Below are 23,548 nucleotides of genomic sequence, written 5' to 3' on the forward strand. Positions count from 1 at the left end.
ATCATCATCGTCATAATGCATGTGTGCATGTGTAATAGTTGCAATGCAAGACACAGGGCATCAAGGCAAATTAATTGAAACAAGTCGTAATCAATTTATTTCTATTTCAAATTTAATTTTGGTTCTATACACAAGGAAATATTATGAGGTTTTCATTTCTATTTGCTATTTCATCTAAATCGAGGGTTGTTTGTCTTAATCAATTCAGTAAGCAAACAAAAGCAGAGCACACTGGTTACCTCCTACAACTGGAAAAACTGGGTCAAAATGACATTGCAAGATCTTTGAATAGATGTACTCCGTGCGACGACAAAAGCAAACGTTCAAAGACATTGAAGCAGTTACCGGTTGTTTGGCAAAAAATATGATGCAAATTCAAACAGTGTAGAAAGCTGGCTTCAAACAGCTCCTTTAAAAGCTGGACCTCATATGACATCCATCAAGAAAATATTTTTCCAAGCAAACGTCTTTGTATAAAGAACCGCGCAATTAACGTGCAACATTTTAAGGTGCAGTATGTGTGTTTTATGCTAATAATTAAAGTTGGAACACTTAGTGTGTACGATGGTATTTTTAAACTTTTTTTATTTAATCAATAATATCGGATTATATTATATATACCAAAATTCCCTGAAATATCATTATCCTATTTTAGGGCCATATCGCCCTTCCTTAACAATTTGAAAATATTTCTACATTGATGAATATAACATACTACAATATATCCCTACAATGTGTATGCAGTTCACATCCTGTTGTTGCAGACAAACTAAAGCAATCTCACATACAATTAAATCATCCTGAATAACATGCTACTGTACCGTTGACTGACTTTTTTTGTCAGTCAGTCAATGGCTGAGTGTTGGTTAATGTTAATACAACTGTATTAATACAACAATACAACTACAACTACATCCAAATTAATTAATTAATTGGGAGTTATTTACATGAAAATGGTGATTAAGTTAAGTTGGATTTCTTAAAGATTTGTTTGCACAGCATTGCTGCATTTGCTGGAGACTTGGCATTCCGGGCATCAAACACAGGACATATGCCCTAATCCGTTCCAAGCCCCTCAAAATTCAGACATAAATATTTTATAAAGCATAAAAATGCATCAAAACATGTAACAAATATGTTACAATTAGCTTATTGCACAATAAATGAGAGTTGTGCATAACTTAACAAACAAAGAATAGAGGAAAGAATAAAAATTATGTTCATTTACCTTTTAACTGCTGTCCTCATTGTTTTTTTGCCCTCTTTGGTTCATGTGCTCTTGCCTCACCATGCCGAACAACAGTGAATTCCAGTCCTCCTTTTGAACTTCTCCAACCACCCACGCGATGCCTTAAACTCCTTAAACTTCCTTTTGTTTTAATAACGTGACAATTGTAGATGCATTACGGCCATATTATTTGGCGAGATCAACCAAACGCATCCCTTTTTCACTCTTTTCTATGATCTCTTGCTTTGTTTTTTCTCTTTTCTTTGTTTTTTCTTTTCCTCTTTTTTCCATCACTTTCTTGGGGTCCATAGCGATTACTCAAAAAGTGAATATATTTACGTAAAACTATCGGAACACGTTGTGGGTCGAGGGCCGAATGACGAGGATAGACACCTATGCAGCGGCCTTAGCCAATGAGGGACCTCCTCTTTGGCTAAGAGGAGGTCCCTCTTAGCCAATGGGATGCCAGGATGCTAGGTAATAGCCAATGGAAGAGCAGTTATAAGAATGTTGTGTTCAGGAACCTTTGGGAGCTCCGAGTAAGCCCATACTGTATTTTTACCCTTCGTAACTCGGAATTTATTTCGTAACTAGAGGCAATATTTTCCTGTTGAGGCATTTCGTAAGTAGAAAATTTTGTATGAAGAGACATACGTTAGTAGAGGTACTACTGTATTTTGTATTAAACCTGGTTGATCTGGTATGTTACCCTAAATGGAATAGGTAGAAACACATTTACAGTAGACTCATGATTAGTTCCTTAGTCATCCCGCTTAATCTTCAGTTACCAACACTTTTCGCTGTACCAACATGATTACTTTATTCCTGTATTTATTTCAATTAGTAACTTGATATAAAAAGAAGCATACTGCCACGCCCATTCAAGGATGTCTTGGGCATAACATGATTTGACCCATCTTCCTCAAGTCCCAAATAGCCTCAAGAACAAACTGCGACAAAAAGTGTATTTATTTGCATTGATTAGATAATACAATAGAAACTGGATGAGACGCCAGCTCATCACAAGGAATTCACACATTTTGCTTTATAAATTCATGTCAAGCACACCAGAAGGAAATTTAAAAAGGCAGCGCAGAAGTTGGCAGAAAGAAGAGACAGTTGTCAAACTAGAAGAACCAATTGTGAAATAGAAATTGTGTAAACATGAATATAACCTGTAGCTAGAAAACAGGTCTTAAAATGAAGACTGATGTATTCTTAGAAGCCTTCTTATTAGAACACGTCTATTGAAGTGTTGAAGGAAAACTGACTGAACACATTTTCAAAGTAGTAACTTTTCATTAAATGTGTTGGTTTATTTTAAATCTATGTATTTCGTTTTACTTGTCACTAATTTTGCTTTAAATTGATTATAAATTATGGAAAAGCTCTCAGTTTCAGGGGCCATAGCTGTCCAGGCTACACAGCAGTAGTTTGCCACAAACCGACTGGTTCAGCTGATATTGAGCTTCAGGTGATTGTCGGTGCACCTAGTGTAATTGTGTAACTAATTACAGTCAATGCATTACAGTCAACCTTTATAGTCTATTGCTGACTTAGCGTTCAAAGAAGCAGACAAAATGAATAGTTTTGTTAACCTACGCTACATACTGCTTACTAAAAACAGTCTTTAACAGTACCTTAATCATTGAAAATTATTCAATGGAAAAATAAATGTAAGGCTTGTATTAACTTTCATTATGCTAATGAAAGTTATTACCTTATTATTTGTTTCTATTCATATCTCAAGGGATGCCAGGTTCAACCTGACAAGTCGGCAGTGTGAGTTCTAAATTTCATTCGGTTACAGCCATTCAAGTCAACCTTTCCATTTTAATACTCGAATGAATGGTATGAACAAACTTTGTTCAACATTAATCAAAAAATCTGTTTTGCACATACGTAACTGGACTATGTTCATTCCAATTTTTAAATGTTTCAGGTGTACTATATAAAGGTCACTATGCTAGAAATACCACAACTAGTCATATTTGTTGTGACCATCCCTGTGGTTTTGACCTTGTCTTCGAAACTTGATGTAACTCATGTTTAGTTACATGATCTGAAGAAAAAAGTTCAAACTCAGTCTTTTTCCATGTAATCTCTAAAACGGCCAGATTACAGTAGACAAATATTGTAGATAGTTAAATATAGTCATCCTTTGGGACATAATTCGTTGAACCCTTGTATTGTTTTTCAGGTATAGCGGACATCCTAAAAGCTGGTATTGATCACCAGAGGAAAAATCATAGCGTATGATGATCCACAACTAATAATGCACCCCTTACCCTGAGCCCGAACACGGAGGCTGTCAGGACTGGTAATTACAGGGACTGCTTTGTAAACCAGGCACATCCATGACTACTTTTAGTCAACAGTCACACCCATCCCTGGAATTCCTGGAAGAGAATATTACTGGTTTGGCTATGTTGAAGTGCCTACTGTAATTATGTGGCCTTTAATTGTGCTCTGTTAACACCGTCAAAATGGAATTTACTGGCACCAGGAGCTGAGATGCGCCTCTTGCTGGTGGATTTAAGTCATGTTGGAATATTTTATTTTCTGATAGAGCCTAATTTTCCACATGGAGATGATTGCAGTATGTTGCTTGCTGTGATCAAGCAAGCCCCCTTGATCACAGCAAGCATTGCAGTTGCATTTGGTCAGATGTTAAGCTGAATCACTTTGAGCAAATAATCAATGCCTTAAGTACATGTGGACAAAAAAGGGCCATACAAAGTCATTAGCTCAATCAACCAGGTTTGGCTGCTCTGGTTTACTGGAAACCATATATAAAATTAGCATCTAGCTTTTTTTCATGTGTATTTTGTGCAAATATTCTGTTTTTACTGAACAGAGGAGAAACAGGGATTGGCATTTCAAACAAAAACACAAACCAATAATCATTGCACTGGTCAACTACAAATTAGAACTGCCCCCTCTCTTTAATGATCATCTGTGATACGACAGCTATTGCCTTCTAACGTCAAACGTACTTTAAACATACGCTGTTTGATTTCTATAGGTTGACAAATTCATGGTCATGTACTTTCTTCTTTTGTTAATAGTGATTGGCAACAGACTGAATGTGTAGTTTTGACACTCAGTCTTCTTCTTTTTCTTTAAGCTTTTCCCTTCAGGGGTCGCCACAGCGAATCAGTTGCCTTCATCTAACCCTGTCTTCTGCATCCTCTTCTCTCACACCAACTACCTTCATGTCCTCTTTCACTACATCCATAAACCTCCTCTTTGGTCTTCCTTTAGGGCTCCTGCCTGGCAGTTAAAAACTCAGCATCTTTCCACCAATATATTCACTATCTCCCCTCTGGATATGTCCAAACCATCTCAGTCTGACCTCTCTGACTTTATCTCCAAAACCTCTAACATGTGCTGTCCTTCTGATGTACTCATCCCTGATCCTATCCATCCTGGTCATTCCCAAAGTGAACCTCAGCATCTTCATCTCTGCTACCTCCAGCTCTGCCTCCTGTCTTTTCCTCAGTGACACTGTCTGTAGACCGAACAACATCGCTGGTCTCACCACAGTTTTGTACACCTTTCCTTTCATTTTAGCTGAAACTCTTATATATATCACACCTGACACCCCTTCCTGTACATGCTTCTTCACCTCTTTTCCACTCTCTCCTTTGCTCGGTACTGTTGATCCTAAGTATTTAAAATCCTCCACCTTCTTGATCTCTTCTCACTCCAACCTCACTCTTCCACTTAGGTCCTTCTCATGTACACACACACACACACACACACACACACACACACACACACACACACACACACACACACACACACACACACACACTGTCTTACTACGGCAAACTCAAACCTCCACCTCTTTAGCTTTTCCTCCACCTTTTCTCTACTTTCACTACAGATCACAATGTCATCTGCAAACATCATAGTCCATGGGGATTCCTGTCTAACCTCGTCTGTCAGCCTGTCCATCACCATAGCAAACAAAAAAGGGCTCAGAGCTGATCCTTGATACAGTCCCACCAAACTCCTCTGTCACACCAACAGCACACCTCACCACTGTCTTACAGTCCTCATACATGTCCTGCACCACTCTAACATACTTCTCTGCCACTCCAGACATCCTCATATAATACCACAGTTTCTCCCACAGCTTTCTCCAGATCTACGAAAACACAATGCAGCTCCGTCTGGCCTTCTCTGTACTTCTCTATCAACATCCTCAAAGCAAATAATGCATATGTAGTACTCTTTTTTTGGCATGAAACCATACTGCTGCTCACAAATGCTCACTTCTGCCCTTAGTCTAGCTTCAACTACTCTTTCCCATAACTTTATTCCTCTGTAGTTGCCACAACTCTGCACATCTCCTTTGTTCTTAAAAATGGGCACCACCACACTTTTCCTCTATTCCTCAGGCATCTTCTCAATATCTAACATCGACACTCTCGCAGAACTGCATCAATACCAGGCAAAAGTTTAAAAAAAGGATTTTTTTAATGATACAACAATAATCTTGTATACTTATCGATTGTGTTTTCTTTATCATTTCAGTAATGAAATTGTTTCATTGAATGTTCAGTGCCATCCCAAATACAAAACCATATGCTTATGTATCTGTGTGAGCATGTTTTAAATTTTTGATGGGTTTTTTTTCGTAGTAAATTGGGAAAAAAAAGAGACAAGACTATTCCATCTGCTGTTCTTCATCAGTTAGTCTTCTCTGAGATTTATAATATTTTTATTTGCCCTAACTGAAAACCATATAATTACTGTAGCTACTTCAACATAGCTAACTGTTCACATTATATAAAGTCACACTAAACACACAAATACTGGGGGAGGGGGGGTATTTTGTTGTTGCTGAGCTGGTGTGTAAATCTGTTGCTGTACCAACAAGTGAATTCCAGTCCTCCTTTTGAACTTCTCCAACCACCCACGCAATGCCTTAAACTCCTTAAACTTCGTTTTGTTTTAATAACATGCCGATTGTACATGCATTACGGCCATATTCTTTGGCGAGATCAACCAACGCATCCCTTTCTCATGCTCTTCTATGATCTCTTGCTTTGTTTGTATGGACAAAAAAACTCTTTTCTTCGTCTTTTCTTTCCCTCTTTTCTCCGTCACTTTCTTGGGGTCCATAGCGAATACGTACTGACAAAGTTATTTGAGCAAAACTATCATACTACCTCACGGTTTGAGTGCCAAATGCCGAAACACTCCATAAGCACCGTTCTAGCTCCACACAGAAGTGGAGTGGCATCCCTCTTAGCCAATGGGATGCCAGGAAGATACGTAATAGGTAATAGCCAATGGCAGAGCAGCTATGAGAATGTTGCGTTTAGGAACCTGTGGGAGATTCGAGTATCAGCCGAAACTCTGTTTTTATATTACGTAAGTCGAAATTTCTTTCGTAAGTAGAGCTAATATTTTTCTGCTGAGAAATTTCGTAAGTAGAGACATTCGTAAGTAGAGGTATCACTGTAGTTGAGTGGTCCAAGAAATCTGTTTTGTTGAGTCGTGGCTGTGTTTTAGTCTTTCTCACCTGGGTCATGACTTGTACTTCTAGGCACCTCAGGTAGGTTGTATATCTGCAATATGGCAGCACTGGAGGCTAATGGGTTCCTTGTGGCATCACATTTAATTGTTCTTACCTCTTTAGCAATTAATCTGCACCTTTATTTCTCCACATATTTCTTGCACCCCTGGAACAAAATATTTGATTGTTCAGTGCCTCAGCACCTTAGTTACTTCAAGAGTGATGCATCCCTCTGAGGAATTTTACAATTTTTTAAAAACTTTTTTTTGAGTCTATATTTTTGTGGGTCATTTTGTGGCCCAAAGAAATGTAATAGTTATGCACACTTTTCTATAAGGTGTTGGTCACTTTAGGCCATCCTTTCTCCAATTACACAAATACACATCATGTGATAGTTTTTAAATCCAATTCACGTTCAATTCTACATAGCTTGGAGTTGAAAAATGTGTTTGAAAAGGACAGTAAGGTCAATGTCTCACTAAGAGTTGTGCACATTATTATATTCACGAACGTCAAACTTTCAGTTTGTAACATTTCTACAATCTTGTTTGAACTAGACTTAAACGTCATTATTATGACTGATAGTTCATCAACCCCCTTTGGCATTTTGCCATTGTAACCATATGTGATATTTTCAAGTCATAGCCTTGGTGTCAGGAAAAACCACTGTTGTAGCACCTTGTAAACCTATTCCACCCTTTTAATGCCAGGCCCCTCTTGAGGCACAGGGGACAGAATTATTGGATTTTTCTCATCTTTTCCAGGTCAGGCAGGATGAGGATGCCAGGAATTCCTTTTGTCTGTAATCATCCTGTAGGGTCAGTTGATCTGACAGATGTTTTGCCCACAAGGTTATGTGTTGTCTGTGTTTAGGCTATCCTAAGCATATCTGTTCAATAATGCCAAGGTTTATAATGTGCAGCTATGATTTGAATAGCTGGTGTTCCTTCTTGTTCATTCCTGTTGTGTTGTGGATGAGGAGGAAATTTGATAGACTGAGTAGACTAAAGCCAAATAGTTTTTGAGAAGATATTCAAATAGCAAACAGTGTGAACCCTACCATTGTACAGGGCTGGTGGGAACCCCAACAGGTCCAAATATAGTCACATATTCATTCATTAGAATATAATTGTTTGTGTTTTTGTAAGCCTTTGTGTTGCTCTGGCATGAACAGTGAGTCTGCCTCCCTCTCTGTGTCCTCCCCCAATTCATTCAGTGCTCTGTCTTTCAGGCTACCTTCAGCACAAACTAATAAACTGTTTCAATATATGTTGCCTTACGATGTATTGATGATTGATTGTCAGAAAACTGTAGTCTTTGAGCTATTCACTGGATTCTTAAAAATAAAGTACAATTATTACCTGTAATATTTTCTTGTGTAACTACAAAACTGCTGTATTTGGCTCTTTGTTTCACTGTCAATATTTTAGAACTTAATGTGTTGATAAGTAATATGATCTGAAAAATTGCTTCAGAATTATTAGGCTTAAAATAAACAATGTTAACTGGCGTGAGCATATTGGTTCTCAGTATTATTTGTTGTAAAATTTAATTATTACTTTATTTGGGGGCGGCAGTGGCTCAGTGTTAAAGCGGGCGGTAGAGCGGGTCGTCCTATGATTTAAGATCGGCGGTTCGATTCCCGCTCCCGCCCCCCAAAAAATACCTGGAGGTGAGCTGACAGTGGGAGGTGTCAGCTCACATCCGGAGCACTGCCGAGGCACCCTTGAGCAAGGTGCCGTCCCCTTTACAAATTGCTCATTTGAGGCGCACCAAGAAGGAGCTGCCTGCCACTCTACCTCCCCTGCATGCCTACAGGCCCCTTGTGTGTGTGTGTGTGTGTGTGTGTGTGTGTGTGTGTGTGTGTGTGTGTGTGTGTGTGTGTGTGTGTGTGTGTGTGTGTGTGTGTGTGTGTGTGTGTGTGTGTGTGTGTGTGTGTGTGTGTGTGTGTGTGTGTGTGTGTGTGTGTGATACAGGGGCCTGTACTCACAAATATATATGTATGCATGCGTTTGAATCAGTAGCTAGAGTGTGCGTTCTTAATTTCCCTTTGGGGATCAAACCAGTATATAAAAGAAAAAAGAAAAAAAAAAAAAAATTAAACTTAGACAGTTCTAGTTTACAGCGATAACCTGGCCGAGACAACCAACTGGAGGCACGACTAATCAAAAACATACAATAAAATGTAGCCAAATACACAATACTGTATGTAATAAAGCAATTGTAATGATGTGTGACTATCGATAGTAAGGAATTCATGAAGGATGAGAATGTGAACCTATGGTGAGTTACTGGAGCAACAGTGTGGAAAAGAGATGGCCAAAGGAGCTGCAGGCATTCAGCATGAACAAATTAAGGAAAGTTCTGGAATGTAAAACATATTACATTAGAAATCTGCAGCAATGAACGGGAGTTTTCAAACATGAGGATTGTATGGGTGAGGTGATTCCATTGGCTCACTCTGCAAGATATGCGCTATGGCCATGTAAATGTTACATACTCTGTCTGTGAACTGGAATGGGAAGCATTGCTATTCTGACCAGGGTATGTATTCCTGAGTGACTGAAGTCTTGTTACAATAGAGAAAACCAGTTCTTACCTTGACTGCGTAGAGAAATATATATTTCTATATATAGAAATATGTGTGTGATTTGAACGTGAAGGGACTGTCAGGCAAGATGTCTTACTTGTATGGGTTGACAAATTACAACAGTGAACTATCCAGGGAGGTGATAATGATGGGGTTTAGAGTTTGAGTTATATCCAGGTTGAATATTCATTTTTTGTTGGGTATTTTGTTGTTGTTGTTTTTTTGTGTTCAACAGAAGTCAAAAGTCAGACAAGGCCATCAGTGAAGCACTGCCGTGAAAGGCAGTGATCAGAGAGGGGCTTGATTTAAAGTACAGTGAATAAAGGAAATGACAATGGAATAAACTAAATGCAAGTTAAGGACAACAAAAACTTTTAGATCAACAACATCTGAAGAAAAAAAAAGGGGCTGATGGGTAGAAGCCATTTGACTTATAAATTTCCGTCCCCAGAACACCTCTCTCGTGTCTATATGTTGTCAACCAAATTCATACGTTAAATTTGATATTTAATACATTTTTGCACATTAACGTATTGACTACTATTCTAAATATCGTCAGCCGTCTCAGATGTGACCCTGAGCATGCTCATAATAACATTTTCCCCAGGCATAGCAAGCTTTGTTTACATTATAGATGATCAAGACAGAAGTTGACCTAGCCAGTGTTCTTACAGACTCTGTACGCAGTATTATGATTATAATACACAATAACAATCTGACACATTGACCAGCATTTCCATCAGAACAGTAACCTTGCAATGTCAAATTTTTATTAGCTTTTTTATAAGCAGATAGGGTTCTGAGACCCCTAACTTCCCAGTCCAAATTGTTCCAAAGTTTGACACCAGTAACAGAGAAATAAAATGTTTTTAATGTATTTTCCACACTATAAGGCGCACCTAAAAGCCTAAAATTTTCTCATAAACCCGTAGTGCGCCTTATAATCTGGTGCGTTTTATATATGGATTAATATATTAATATTGGCTAAAAACATGATCGCTGAAAAAAAGCCAGCAGTCTGGCCGCCAGTCATGCCGCACTCCGCCACCAGAGGAGCTCCTTCACAAGGCACTCGGGCCTACACCCCCCAACAACGGTAGTCAAGGGGCATCACTGAAGTCCCGGCTCTGAGCTGCTCTCAGAAGGTAGAGCAGACTGTAGGAGCACCGGTGATTACATAGCAAAACATAAGGAACTTTCAACAATTCTATTAATAAAGTTTGACTGACTGACTGATCTCAGTATTTCCTAACTATTTGGCGTCGGAAATAACCCACTTTAAACTCAATTGGTCTTAAAAATGCCATTGTGCTGTCATCTGGAATCTGGTGACGGTCCATTCTATTAGTCTGTGGAAACACACGGGAGAAACTGGCATAAAGGTGAATGAAAGACCCTCGAAGCTGAACTTCCAGCCTTCTCTGAAATTTGAAGAGCAGAGTCACTGCTAGACAAAGGTGCCAACGGGTGTGCTGCAATTGATTTACAAATGTAGTTGATAGCGCTGGGCGGAGGGGCACATTCAGGCTTGTGTACTCTGTCTGCAGCGACGTGCTGTGAGATTCATGGCGGTGAGACACCGACGATAAAGTCAGTTCTAGTAGTAAAACAGCGTCACATTTGCCAGTAAATTAGCAGCCTGACATTAAAAACTAGTTAAAAAATTGTTTAGGACACACAGCAGCAAATAGCTGCACCTCACCTCCGACTGGACTACCGATCGATCGAAACAATATTTAATTAATAAACGAAGACAAACGTTGGAGCTTAAATATCTGCTTCGAACTTCAGATCAGGAAATAATCCGCTCTGTTCGCACTGACTGCACTCGTAATCAATTTAACCAGTTTTTAATGTCAGGTTTTTTAATATGCGTGTTGACTTCTTTCTAAGATGGCAAAGTGATCAAGTGATCAGGCGTCCTTGATGAGGCTCAGAAGGGCTTATTGACATAACAATAGGGGCCATTCAAAGGTAGTCAGGAAGTCATGAATGCAATCATGACTGCCTGAGCAGTGCGGCTCTATCTAGTGGACGGATTGCGCAACTACAGCCGCTGCAGTTTATCAAATGAATTTTATTTATTTTTTATTGTGTGCGCCTTATAATCCGGTGCGCCTTATATATGAAATAAATTATAAAACAAACAAATTATTGAGGGTGCGCCTTATAGTCCAGTGTGCCTTATTCTGCGGAAAATACTGTGGTTTTTGGCTTTCTTCTATAAAAATGCTGCATTTCCTCTCAATTCGTAGTTGAACTCAATATATACTAGGTATGCTAGTATATTTTGTGGTAAACAGTTGTTGGCTGCCTTATACATGAGTTGAACAGTCCCATAGCTTATGATGTTATGTATCTTCAGTAATTTGGATTTAATGAATTATTGATTTGTGTGATGAGCAGCTAAGAATTCTAATGGCTCTTTTCTTGATTAAAAATAGAGATCGTAAACCATTTTCATATGTTTCCCCACACCTCAGTGCTGTAGTTCAGATAAGCCAGGACTAAGCACCTTCTGATTTAGTAGTTTCTGGGTTTTCCACAGTATGGACACACTTCTGGCTAGTTTATTTTGCAGTTCTCTTACATGAGGCTTTCAGGCTAGCATCTCGTCAATGATCACCCTAGCACTTTGTATTCAGTCATACTTCAAAGCCTGAGCAAAATGTGAGAAAACAAAATATGACTGTTGGAAGTTGAGGTGAGCTTACAGTATATGAGCATTGTAAGCTACAAATGAGATTTCTCCACCATGAACAATGTTAGTCACACAAATATTCACACAGTATGGCTTTTTCCAAGCCTATGAGTTTACATCTCCTTTTGTTTGACAGCTTCAGGGATCTTTAAATGTAGGAATTTACTAAATAAAGCCAAACCTCACCCTTGTTGGATAAAAGCTTACCGCAGGAACATGCTGCAGAAGAGAATTTAGGAGATTGCATGGAAAATGTCCATATCATAAGGTGATGATGAAATCTTACTGTGTAAGATCAAGTGCAGCAATCAATCATATGTACTTCATGTGTACTTGTACAAGGAAGTGCCTTTAACAGTCATGTGGCATCATTGTGCTTGTAGCATTTTATAATTTGATATAAGTTTATGAGTAATTGATTATTTATTTGTTATTTATTTTCCAAGTAACCTTAGTTAACCACAAAATGTATTTGTAGTAACTTTTTCGAGTGAAGCCAAGAGTGGCTTTTTGCAACAAATGCAGTTTATTTAGTCATGCTCTTCTACTGATTACCTTGTTTTTAACTTAAGCACAGTATGAATGTGAATACACTTAAGAGTGGAAAAGTAATTTCTCCAAGGGGATCATTAAAGGTTGCTTCCTCGTCTTCTTCATCTTCTCCTCCTTCTTCTACATCTCCTTCTTGTCCTTCTCCTTCTCCACCACCACTCAACATGATTACTGGGACACACTCGGAGGTCTCAGCATGACTTAAGATCAGAATTATCCATCCATTAGCTACACTCTTAATTCCTTTAGACAGACAACCATTAACATTCACACCTAGAGGGAATTTACAGCATTCGGTTAAACTAACATGCAAGGAAACCCACACTGGCACAGGAACATCTACCTTCTTTGTTTAAGTTAGTGCTAGTTACACAGGTGTGGTTTACGGAGTTCACAATATGTCGCCATTCATTGTACAATTTTTAACATGCAGTACCTTATTACTGATGTCACTTGTTTTGAGTGTGCAGGAATGTTGCTTTTTTTTTTAAAAAATTTATTCAACTACTAACTTCTAGTACAACTTACCTCACCTGATTTTTTAAAAAACTGATATGGATTTCCATTTGGTGATGTTTGTATAAATCACCAAACGTTCCTCTTTGTCTGATCCTGCTCTGCTGTGCTGCTAAGAAGAATAGCATGCTAAAGCATGGAGTGTGATCACAACAACTGTGTCTGTGTGGGACATCCTGTTCCTGTCACCCAAGTATGTTGTGTGAAAACAACAATTCACAAGAGCCATTAATTATTGATCAGCTGATCAAGTGGGAGAGAGACAAGGAAATCGGCCAATTTGCCGATTTCCTTGTAAAACCACCCAAGAAGATGTTTACCGTCATATGACTCACAAGTCCTATTTGATTGGGTGTAGCTGCTGTGGGGTAATTTGTTTAGAAGTAACCCAGGTATTTTCCCACCATTAGGTTGATGACTGCTCTATGTTTCCCAGCTTACCTTCCTGCTGAGCTGGTATTTATGCTTCCCCGGAAGCCCTGTAAGGACTTTTTGACCCACAGCAGTGATCTTTATATCACAGGCAAAGTGCTGTACAGTGTCAGATTGTAAGAGGTGAACTGTTTGTGTGCACAAGAGGAAGCCTATTATGTAAGATTGTCTGACCCTGTATAGTATACTGACAGATCCACTGCTCTAAAATGAAAAATTTTTGTGTTAAAAAAAACTATGAAAGAATGCGATTGTTAATTACAATTTATAATTACACACACTGTAGGTTTAGGGGTGGGTGGGGGAAGAATTAGAAGATGTCATTATGTCTTTAATTGATCAGTTCATAGCTACATATTCTGTTCATAGCCACACACAATCTAACATCATTTTTCCAGACTGATTCTATATCTTGAGATACTCCTGATATACTAAAAAAGGTGCATCAGTGTTCCAATCCTACAGCAACCTATAAAGGACAATGAAGTCCTTATTTAAATTTATTATACTATTGAGCAGAGTGATGCCATGTTGTGTCCTTGCTCGTCTTAACTTTTGCTGGATTCTCTGCAGTCAAAAACTTCCACAGCCTAATAGCAGCACCCACACTCACATTAACTGTGATGGTATTTTCTCCATGTATCTCTATATATGAGTGAAACGCTCTTTCGCAAAAGGTGATATGTTTAACTGTTTACTCCATCTCTACAACCTTATCATCTCTACATTCAGACCCCTTCCCTGACTGCATTCTTTCTCTATGTCCTTGCCTCCACCCCTTGTCTCTAATTCATTATCCTCTTCATCCATCCTTGACAGTCTCTTCTCTTTCTCGCTCTTTACCCATTCTCCTTTCCATTTACTTCCCTACCTCTGCCCCCTGTACTGTGTGCAAAAGGTGGGAGTCATTATGCTGCAGATATCCATTGGAATGCTATATACATGGAAAAAAACCATCAACCCTTCCACTGCTGTTTAACCTACACAAACACAGCCACATAAGCTAACACGACTAGAGAATAATGTCTTCCGGCCGATCCAACCTTCAGGCACAGATTATTCCCCACCTGGTGTTCATCTTCCTGTCACAGGCCATACATTTTTATGTTGTAAACTAGCACCTTTCCAATACAGCTCCCATCACACCATTGCAGAGGTTGAGGGGAGATGTGCTGTCAGGGGGTGGTCGAGTCTCAGTCTCAAGAAAGAACATTCTGTGCCAGAGAAACACAGCTCTGGTTCCCTCCTGCCGAGTGTAAACAGACTGCTGAATAGTTGATGGGACTGTATAGTCTTAAGGTTCTGATTGTCTTATGCATCCATAAGGAAGGATGGTTTCCCCTATCACTGCCTACCGCATTTGTTTCACATCTGTAGCATATTTGGTAGGAAACAGAAGTATGGAATAGCTTCTCCTTCCAGATTTATGTCTATAAAAATAGAATTTCTTAAAAGTCCATGGGTATGAATGTTAATATGGTAATGCTATAAGGGGTTAGACCTATACTGATAGAATCATTTTTATACAGTGTGGCATTGACATGACATAGTGTACATGACAATCTTGATATTTTCATGTTTATATTTTCAGGAGAACTTCATGCAATAAATGGAGTGAATAATAAGGAAATTGACAAAACAAGCATGGCATCTACAGGCTCATAGTAGGCAAAATTGGTTGTTGATGATCTAATGTAGTGTAGACTAGAGGACCAGGTAATATTTGACACAAAATGTACTTAGCTATGTCCTTCATGCTTTGGCTGGAAGGGTGTCCCAGATCTCGATTGGCAGACCATCACAAAACACAATCATGATATCAATGTTCCCGTTTGCCTGCCAGCCACAAAATCTGTGAGCTAATCAAACTATTTTACTTTAGAAAGAGCTTTTTTCGCTGTGAAAGTTAAATATCAGAATCAGATTGGAATGAAGTATAGAAGAGCAGGCATCAGTAGTATGAGCTATATATACCATGATATCTATTTTTGATGCATTTCTTGTGTGTGTGTGTGTGTGTGTGTGTGTGTGTGTGTGTGTGTGTGTGTGTGTGTGTGTGTGTGTGTGTGTGTGTGTGTGTGTGTGTGTGTGTGTGTGTGTGTGTGTGTGAGAATCAGGCTTACAAAAAAAATGCAACAGTAGACATTTTCTTTATTCATCTGCACAGGTGTTATTCTTCACCTCTCTCTTCCCAACAGAATGCCCGGAGAAGTGTGCACGGCGAGCATGCACAGCAGATGGAGAGTGCTGCCACCCTCAGTGTCTGGGTAGCTGCACAGTCCCTGGTAGTGACACAGCATGCACAGCATGTGTGCATTACTATCACCAAGGACGCTGCGTGGCTGACTGCCCACCAGACACCTACAGGTTTGAGGGCTGGCGCTGCATAAGTGCTGAGCTTTGCACCAAATTCCACCTCCCTGACTACGACAGCTTCATCATCCATGGTGGAGAGTGCATGTCTGAATGCCCAACTGGGTACATGCGCACTGCACCCAACAGGTGAAATATATGAAATATGTGAATCCCTCCAAGACATAATTTACCCAGTACTGCAAGACAGATTTGTGAGTTATGTAAATAAAAGTTTAAAGGTTAAGAGAGAGCTTCAAGAGTGAAGAGTATGCCAATCAATAAAATGTCACTGTGCATTTACATCTCCTGTTTTTTATCACCCTCTATCTGTCTCCAGCACGTTCTGTACAGCCTGTGACGGTCTGTGTGATAAAGTGTGCGAGGGGAAGGTCATCGACTCAGTGGTTGCCGCTCAGTCTCTCAAAGGCTGCACTGTTATTAAAGGCAGCCTGTGTATCAACATCCGCAGAGGCCGTAAGTACTGCATTGTACCACAGCTGCACTGCAGTTAACACTAACATTTCTACTTTATCTCGACTACCACAATACAGTAATGAAAAAGGTTTGTTCGTTGCTCTGATAACTCATGACCAGGAGCCCCATTAGGCTTTTGTCCCAGATTTTCTTATCTGGAAAAACAAATTGTTTTCAAATTCCCTGGGTTTGCATTGGGCTTTGCATTTTTACCAACCAACTGTCCTACAAAGCAGAAATTATATTAATAGTAGTTGAGACCAAGAATTAATAGAAATCTTTTGAAATTCTGAAATGGATATAATTTTTAAGTATTTCCTTAAAGATTATGGATACACATGGTGAAGACGATGGGGGAGGGGTTAAGTGTACCTGGGATGGAGGAAGATTATTTCGAGGGAAAGACAGGAAACTCCATAAATTAAGTTCATTAAAAAAAATGTATAAATACATTTCTAGGCAAATAACACCAGTGGAAATTGCAGTAATAACAGTAATTTGTGTGTGTTTAGACAACATGGTGGCAGAGTTGGAGAGCTTCACAGGGTTGATCCAGAGGGTGACTGGTTATGTGCGAATCAGACATTCCCACACTCTGAGCTCCCTGGCCTTCCTCCGCAGCCTGAGATACATCGATGGAGAAACACTACTGGATGAGTGAGACTTACACACATGCTCCAGCACAGCTACACAAAATCCTAGTTTGAGTCCTCAACAACTCAGTCGGGCCTAAATGTCGTATTATTCTACAGTTCATTCACATCACAAATTAATCTCTACTTCTGTGTACTTAATTGAAGTATGATCTACTATGGAGAAATCTTCTACATAGTCATTTGTTGTGGTAACTCGTATCCTCTTTATCTTGAGTTTGCCCGCTGCTGACAGTTGTCATAGTAATCAAGTTGTTACTTTTCTAATGTTGCTGAAATTGTGACAGAATGAAGAGACAGAAATGACTGTTATTTAAAATAACTCATTTTCCTTTTGTACAACAAACATTTGTGGACATATTTTAAATTGATAACAGTGATATTATATTTTAGATTGGTAACAGTAATATTATCACTTCAAGAAAGAAAAAACATCTCAATCTCTCTCTTTTTTTCTTATTTTTGTTTTTATTTTTTTAACTGGAAGCCTTGACTGTAGTATAACAACCAGAAGTCCAAGGAAAGGTTCTGTCAGGGTCATGGAGAGGCCTTCACTCCCTCCTCCATCTGTTCTAGCTTGAGTTCACAGGAATTACTGTCCCATGGCCCACATTAAAGTCATTCCTGAATGTCTGCTATCCAGTGACTCATAAGAACCTCCTCTCCTCTCCTCTCCTCTCCTCTCCTCTCCTCTCCTCTCCTCTCCTCTCCTCTCCTCTCCTCTCCTCTCCTCTCCTCTCCTCTCCTCTCCTCTCCTCTCCTCCACCTCCCTACTCTCCTCTTCTCTCCCCTCCCCTCCCCTCCCCTCCCCTCCCCTCCCCATGACTTCTGAGTCATAATTCCCTTAGTTTTCTATAAGTCACTGAAATTAACAAATTGTGATGCCTTCAGCCTGGTGTGAATGTAACACCCACAATTACGCAACACAAAAACCTCATGCAGTAAAATTTGTCCTCTCTTCTTTCTGCTTTGTAGCATGTATGCATTCTCAGCATTTGACAACCACCAGCTTCAGTATCTTTGGGACTGGAAGCAGCACAATCTCACCATCAAGGCAGGAAAGCTGTTCTTCAGTGCCAACCCAAAACTCTGCATGTCTGAGATCCGCAAGATGTGGGAGAAGACGGGCGTCAAGAGCCGCTTTGTTGAGAGCGATTTCCGAAACAATGGGGACCGAGCCAGCTGTAAGAGCAGCATGAGCTTCAGTCTAAGAAACCACAGAAATTGAAATTTTGCTACCCAGTACATGTGGAGTAGTTACTATAGTTTACTAACAAGCACATCTCAGCTTGATGTTGTTCTGAAACACATGTCAGGATAAACCACACTGATTTTTCAACATACAGCTCATTTAACAGACGTATAATTATTATTAAGTGGCTTCATCATAACTCTGCTCTTGCTCACTTACTTACTCCTCAGGTGAAAGTACAATCCTAAAGTTTAAGTCCAACCGCACTGGCAGTACGCGGATCAAACTGACCTGGCAGCGTTATCATCCTCCCGACTATAGAGACCTCATCAGCTTTATTGTCTACTATAAGGAAGCGTAAGTTTTTCAGAATCTTAGTACCTTGAGGACAGATTAGCAAACTAAAGTTTAATAATGCATAACTTGTGTTAATACAAATGATTCAAAACAAATTAATGCGTGTGTGCTTTTAAGGGAATATAGCATGAGCTCATTGAGATAAATAGATGATGCCAATCACTCATTTGGATAAACAAGAAATCATGATTTGATTTTGAAATTTAAAGGACATGAATCACAGTTCAAATGAGCATTTTGAGACCATAAATGTGGGCCAAGGACAGATATTTTTCTCAAGTGGCCCCTCCTGTAAATTTTGTTCTTATTAGTATGTTTTACCTGGATTTAAGTTTTTTCACCAACTTTTTTTGTTATTACTGATTTCAGCTTTTTAAAATGTGAAGATGTTTTAAAAATATCCACAAAAGTCTGATGTGAGTAGCACAATGATTAATGTAACCAAAATGTTGATGGTATTTATGAAGCCATGATGTCAACCATCTTCTTCCCAGGCCATTCCAGAACATTACAGAGTTTGAGGGGCAGGATGGCTGTGGCTCTAACAGCTGGAATATGGTGGATGTGGAACTGGGAACAGACAAAGACTCAGACCCCGGAGTACTGCTGACAGGTTTAAAACCCTGGACACAGTATGCTGTATTTGTGAAGGCGATCACTCTGATGGTGGAGGACAAACATATGCCAGGTGCCAAGAGCAAGGTGGTCTACATCCGCACTAGTCCCTCAGGTACATATCAAAGCTACTGATTACTTTCTTTTTTTTCTTTTAAGACTTGTTTTCAAATACATTAAATTGTTTCATAATGACTGTGATTCAAACAGGTTGTAAATAGATGAAGAGGAATTTTTTTTTTAGTAAACACAGCTGCAAGTCAAAGACATGGAGGAAAATGATTTACAAAAACACTAACGTAATTAGCCGAATTGGAAGAGTGCTTTAAATAAATCCAGCTGCATTGTAACGTCGTAACGCCGCTGTGATGTCAGAATCACATCTGCACTAGCAGAATGCCTCCAAGCCTGAGGGAGAGAAGCCTTTCCTAATTAAAAATCAGGTCTACAGTACTGAGTCCCAGTGGGACTGTTGAGATCATCAGAACTTAGTTCTTTGTCTCTCTTTCAGTGCCCTCCATGCCTCGGGATGTGCGAGCCTACTCTAACTCATCCACGCAGCTGGTGCTGCATTGGTCACCCCCTGTCTCTCCAAATGGGAACCAGACTTACTACTTGGTCAGGTGGCAGCAACAAGCCGAAGACCGGGAGCTGTATCAACACAACTACTGTTCTAAAGGTACACACACATAAACGTTCATTCAGCTTCATTGCTAGTTGCTGAGTTAGAATTCACCAAAATAACAACAACAACAAAGAAAACCCAAACCTCTTCCTCCATCAGAACTGAAGATCCCAATAAGGATTGCTGCTGAAGGTGTGGGAGACCATGAAGAGGACACCAAGCCCACTAAAACCGATCTTGATGGGGCAGACAAGGGTCCATGCTGCCCTTGTCCCAAGTCAGCTGAGGACCTGGATGCTGAAGCTGTAGATGCAAGCTACCGAAAAGTCTTCGAAAATTTTCTGCACAACTCCATTTTTACACCGAGGTACACATCTGAAGTGTTATATGCCACTGGTTCACGAAAATGTAACTACATTCTTTCTCACTCTCTAAAGTCTAAAGCAAATTGCTGATGATTATTTCAAAGTTTTAAAAAAGTTTTCCACTGCTATTTTACATTTTGTGCTTTTTCAGTTAATGGACCAATTTTTTCTTTCTATCTTCACTTGTGAACATTATGCTCAGAAATTAAAACCCTATGAGTGAGAGCTGGTGGAGTGAGCCTTCCTTTGTTTTCCTTTTGCACCTTTTTTTAACTCATACTTAATTTAGAGGGTCAGCTTTCTTCTGCTTATTTGCATGACACCACACATTACTGCGTATGCAGAAAAAGAAACATCATTCATAATAGTACTGTAAGTCTCTTAAAAAAAGCCTAACCTTTGTACATTTATCTCTGGAAAATCCCACAAAAATTTAACACATCTCAACTTCCAGCTCCCAGGTTTTCCAGGCTGTCACACAGTCTCCAAGCAACCTTAATAGGAAGCGCTCGGCAAACTGAGGAAGAGACCAATCGGTCCAGCACAGAGAACCTGGGATAATTAGCTCTGTCTCCCTGACACCATCTCCCAATCCCACCCATCCTCCTGTCTCGGGTCGTGAAGCTTTAACCAAAACCCCACTGCCACAATGATATATTGGCATGTAATTTAAGTTTCATCTCCGCAACTTAAATTAAGTCCACATGGAGAGTTAAACAGTCTAATCAATTGCAGACTTCGTCAAAGAGTGAGGTTTGAACAGGGAGACTGTCCAATAACAAGAATCAACAAGGAATGCAAAAAGCTAAAACAATACCTCCTTGTGAAGGTGCTATGTAGTGATTCATCAACTTGTTGCTTAAACTTTAAGTCTCTTTGTTAATGTTCACTTTTATCCAGATGTCCTGTCAAGCACTTACCAAAGGAAAACAATACAACAGCTGCTAGTATTTAGATGAAAACAAACTCACCTCCTGTGTTCTTTCTCCCACCTCCAGGCCCCCAGATCGTCGCCGTAGAGATCTTTTTGGCACAGCTAACTCTACTCATGCCCGCCACGACCGGCTGCACACCAACAGCAGCAGTGTTCCTCCACTCCAAGGATCGGGCAATGGCAGCACTACGACTGTGGAGCCAGTAGATAGAGAGTTCAAGTTCATGGAGCAGTCAGTGGTGGAGCGTGAGCTTCAAATCTCTGGTCTGCAACCATTCACAGTTTATCGCATCGACATTCATGCCTGCAATCGTCAGGTTCAACGCTGTAGCGCCTCGGAGTTTGTCTTCTCTAGGACCAAGCCAGCAGGTTAGAGAAATGACGAATTTCCCGATATAAAACAAGTATGTCTGCAGTTGTCTTCTTGGTATGTATTTCTGCCAAATTGGCAACTGAGGATTGGTGAAGCTGAGTATTTTGAAGAATACACTGGACTCATGGGGTTGTTGTGTGTCCAGACATCTTTGATCACCGTGGTCAACTTTTCTCCCTGCGGTTTTCAGAAAAAGCTGATGACATTCCTGGGCCTGTTACCTGGGAGGGCCATGAGGACTGGGTGTTTCTGCACTGGCCAGAGCCACATCGCCCCAATGGACTCATCCTCATGTATGAGATCAAGTTTAAGCTGGCTTCTGAGGTAAGGCAGCATCAATATACTGACCTGCCATCTCATGGGGGGAACTACTGTTTCTGACAACAACCACTTGACCACAACTCAGATTTATTTTATTCATAAGGATTCGTAAATAGTACAGTAATGGCCCATCTGTCATTTGGTAAGAGAAAATCAGGCATAACTTAGGTTATATTTGCTTCAGAGTCTGACTCAAATATAACTATATAATATATATAATTAGAGGTAATCCAGAGTGTTTATTTTTAAGATGAATTATTTGTAAGGCATTGTTTATTAAATTTCAATCTATAATCATCCTTTGAGGTCATTTAAAAACCATTACTACTCTAAATAGAGAAGTACTATTCCCTAAGACTTATGAGAAAGAATTACAGAACATAAATAATACTTTCCAGTAAATAAACTGGTCCATCAAGTGACACTGTTGCCATAAATTCTTAGCTCTGTTGTTTATTAATTATGAGGTAGATTGAATCCAGGTTTGTAATTCTTGTCTATCACCATTTATGTCTCAATAATTATAGACAGTGTGATTCTTAAATCTAAGATGGCTTTTTTTCCCATGTGTGTGTCAGACTGAGAAGCATGAATGTGTGTCTGGTCAAATGTATCAGACCCAGCGTGGAGTTCGGCTTACCAACCTAAGTCCAGGAAATTACTCTGTTAGAGTGAGAGCTACGTCACTGGCAGGGAACGGCTCCTGGACTCACTCCCTGGATCTCTACGTGGCTGAACGTATGACGAAAGCATCAAAACTCAATATTCTTTATCTTAATTTTTCCTCAACGATTTTGTAATGGCATAGCAATGATTGTGAAGTGAATCAAAGTAAGTGTTTCTCCCATCAGGATATGAAAACTTTCTCTACGCGATGATCTTCATTCCCATTGCAATCCTCCTCCTCGTCTGCGTCCTCATCACAATACTAGTTGTCCTCAACAGGAAAAGGTGTGTGTTTAGAGCTGTAACTGTTTCGCTGCAATTACATTGAACAATTTGAAACAAAGCAATACTTAACATGCAGAATAACAGAAAAATATCCTTAGTACCGGTGAGGCTAGTCAGACCAGAATCACAGACCGCCATAGAGTTTCTCAGAAAATAAGAAAACATCAGGAAAACACTAAGGCCACCTGGAGAGGGTTGCTGAAAATTTAATGGATAATGATTGGTGTGGTCATATTAGGATTCATGTTACATCAGAAAGGACAGAAGTGAAATGATTCTAGCAGCTATAGTCGATGCAACAAATGTGCCCTGTTATGTGATTCACACCCTTTTTATTGACAGTGGTACCCTGTAATATTTAGTGATAGTTTAAGCTGAAGGAAAACTGGTTCAAACACTGCTTAAAAATGTAGCGACATAAAATAATTTAACTAATTCCATTTCAAGTTAGGTCTCAGTAAGCTGTCTACCAATCTCAGTCATTGTATTGGATTGCCTGAACCCCACAGAGCTTTCCAGCACTAATATTTCACTACTGTATTACATTTTGTCAAAAAAAATTTGCAAGATAAAAAAATTGCATTTTAACTAAGTAAACCTGTGTTTTTATGCTTTTAAACTGTTTTTTTTTTTCTGTTAGGAATAGCGACCGACTTGGAAATGGAGTCCTGTATGCCTCAGTTAACCCAGAGTACTTCAGCGCTGCAGAAAGTGAGTGAGGTGTCTGAATAAATGAAAGGATGAAACCATGTATTTAGGGGTTGTCTCCTGACTGAAAAAATAT

At 39.5% G+C, this 23,548-nt stretch overlaps 1 protein-coding gene across 1 annotated transcript in view; it reads left to right on the forward strand.

The window, feature by feature from the left end:
* Nucleotides 1-23,548, forward strand: part of igf1rb (insulin-like growth factor 1b receptor) — a 48,370-nt gene that overhangs the window by 16,044 nt on the left and 8,778 nt on the right. Inside the window, exons 4-16 of the mRNA XM_068309883.1 lie at nt 15,748-16,051; nt 16,242-16,378; nt 16,891-17,035; nt 18,007-18,215; nt 18,454-18,580; nt 19,075-19,310; nt 19,707-19,874; nt 19,980-20,187; nt 21,184-21,488; nt 21,683-21,816; nt 22,392-22,551; nt 22,665-22,764; nt 23,405-23,475. Coding sequence (XP_068165984.1) covers nt 15,748-16,051; nt 16,242-16,378; nt 16,891-17,035; nt 18,007-18,215; nt 18,454-18,580; nt 19,075-19,310; nt 19,707-19,874; nt 19,980-20,187; nt 21,184-21,488; nt 21,683-21,816; nt 22,392-22,551; nt 22,665-22,764; nt 23,405-23,475 — 2,304 coding nt within the window. The remainder of the gene's footprint in view (nt 1-15,747; nt 16,052-16,241; nt 16,379-16,890; nt 17,036-18,006; nt 18,216-18,453; nt 18,581-19,074; nt 19,311-19,706; nt 19,875-19,979; nt 20,188-21,183; nt 21,489-21,682; nt 21,817-22,391; nt 22,552-22,664; nt 22,765-23,404; nt 23,476-23,548) is intronic.

Source organism: Antennarius striatus, chromosome 1 (genome assembly GCF_040054535.1).
Source record: "Antennarius striatus isolate MH-2024 chromosome 1, ASM4005453v1, whole genome shotgun sequence".
In the NCBI taxonomy this organism is placed as follows: Eukaryota; Metazoa; Chordata; class Actinopteri; order Lophiiformes; family Antennariidae; genus Antennarius; species Antennarius striatus.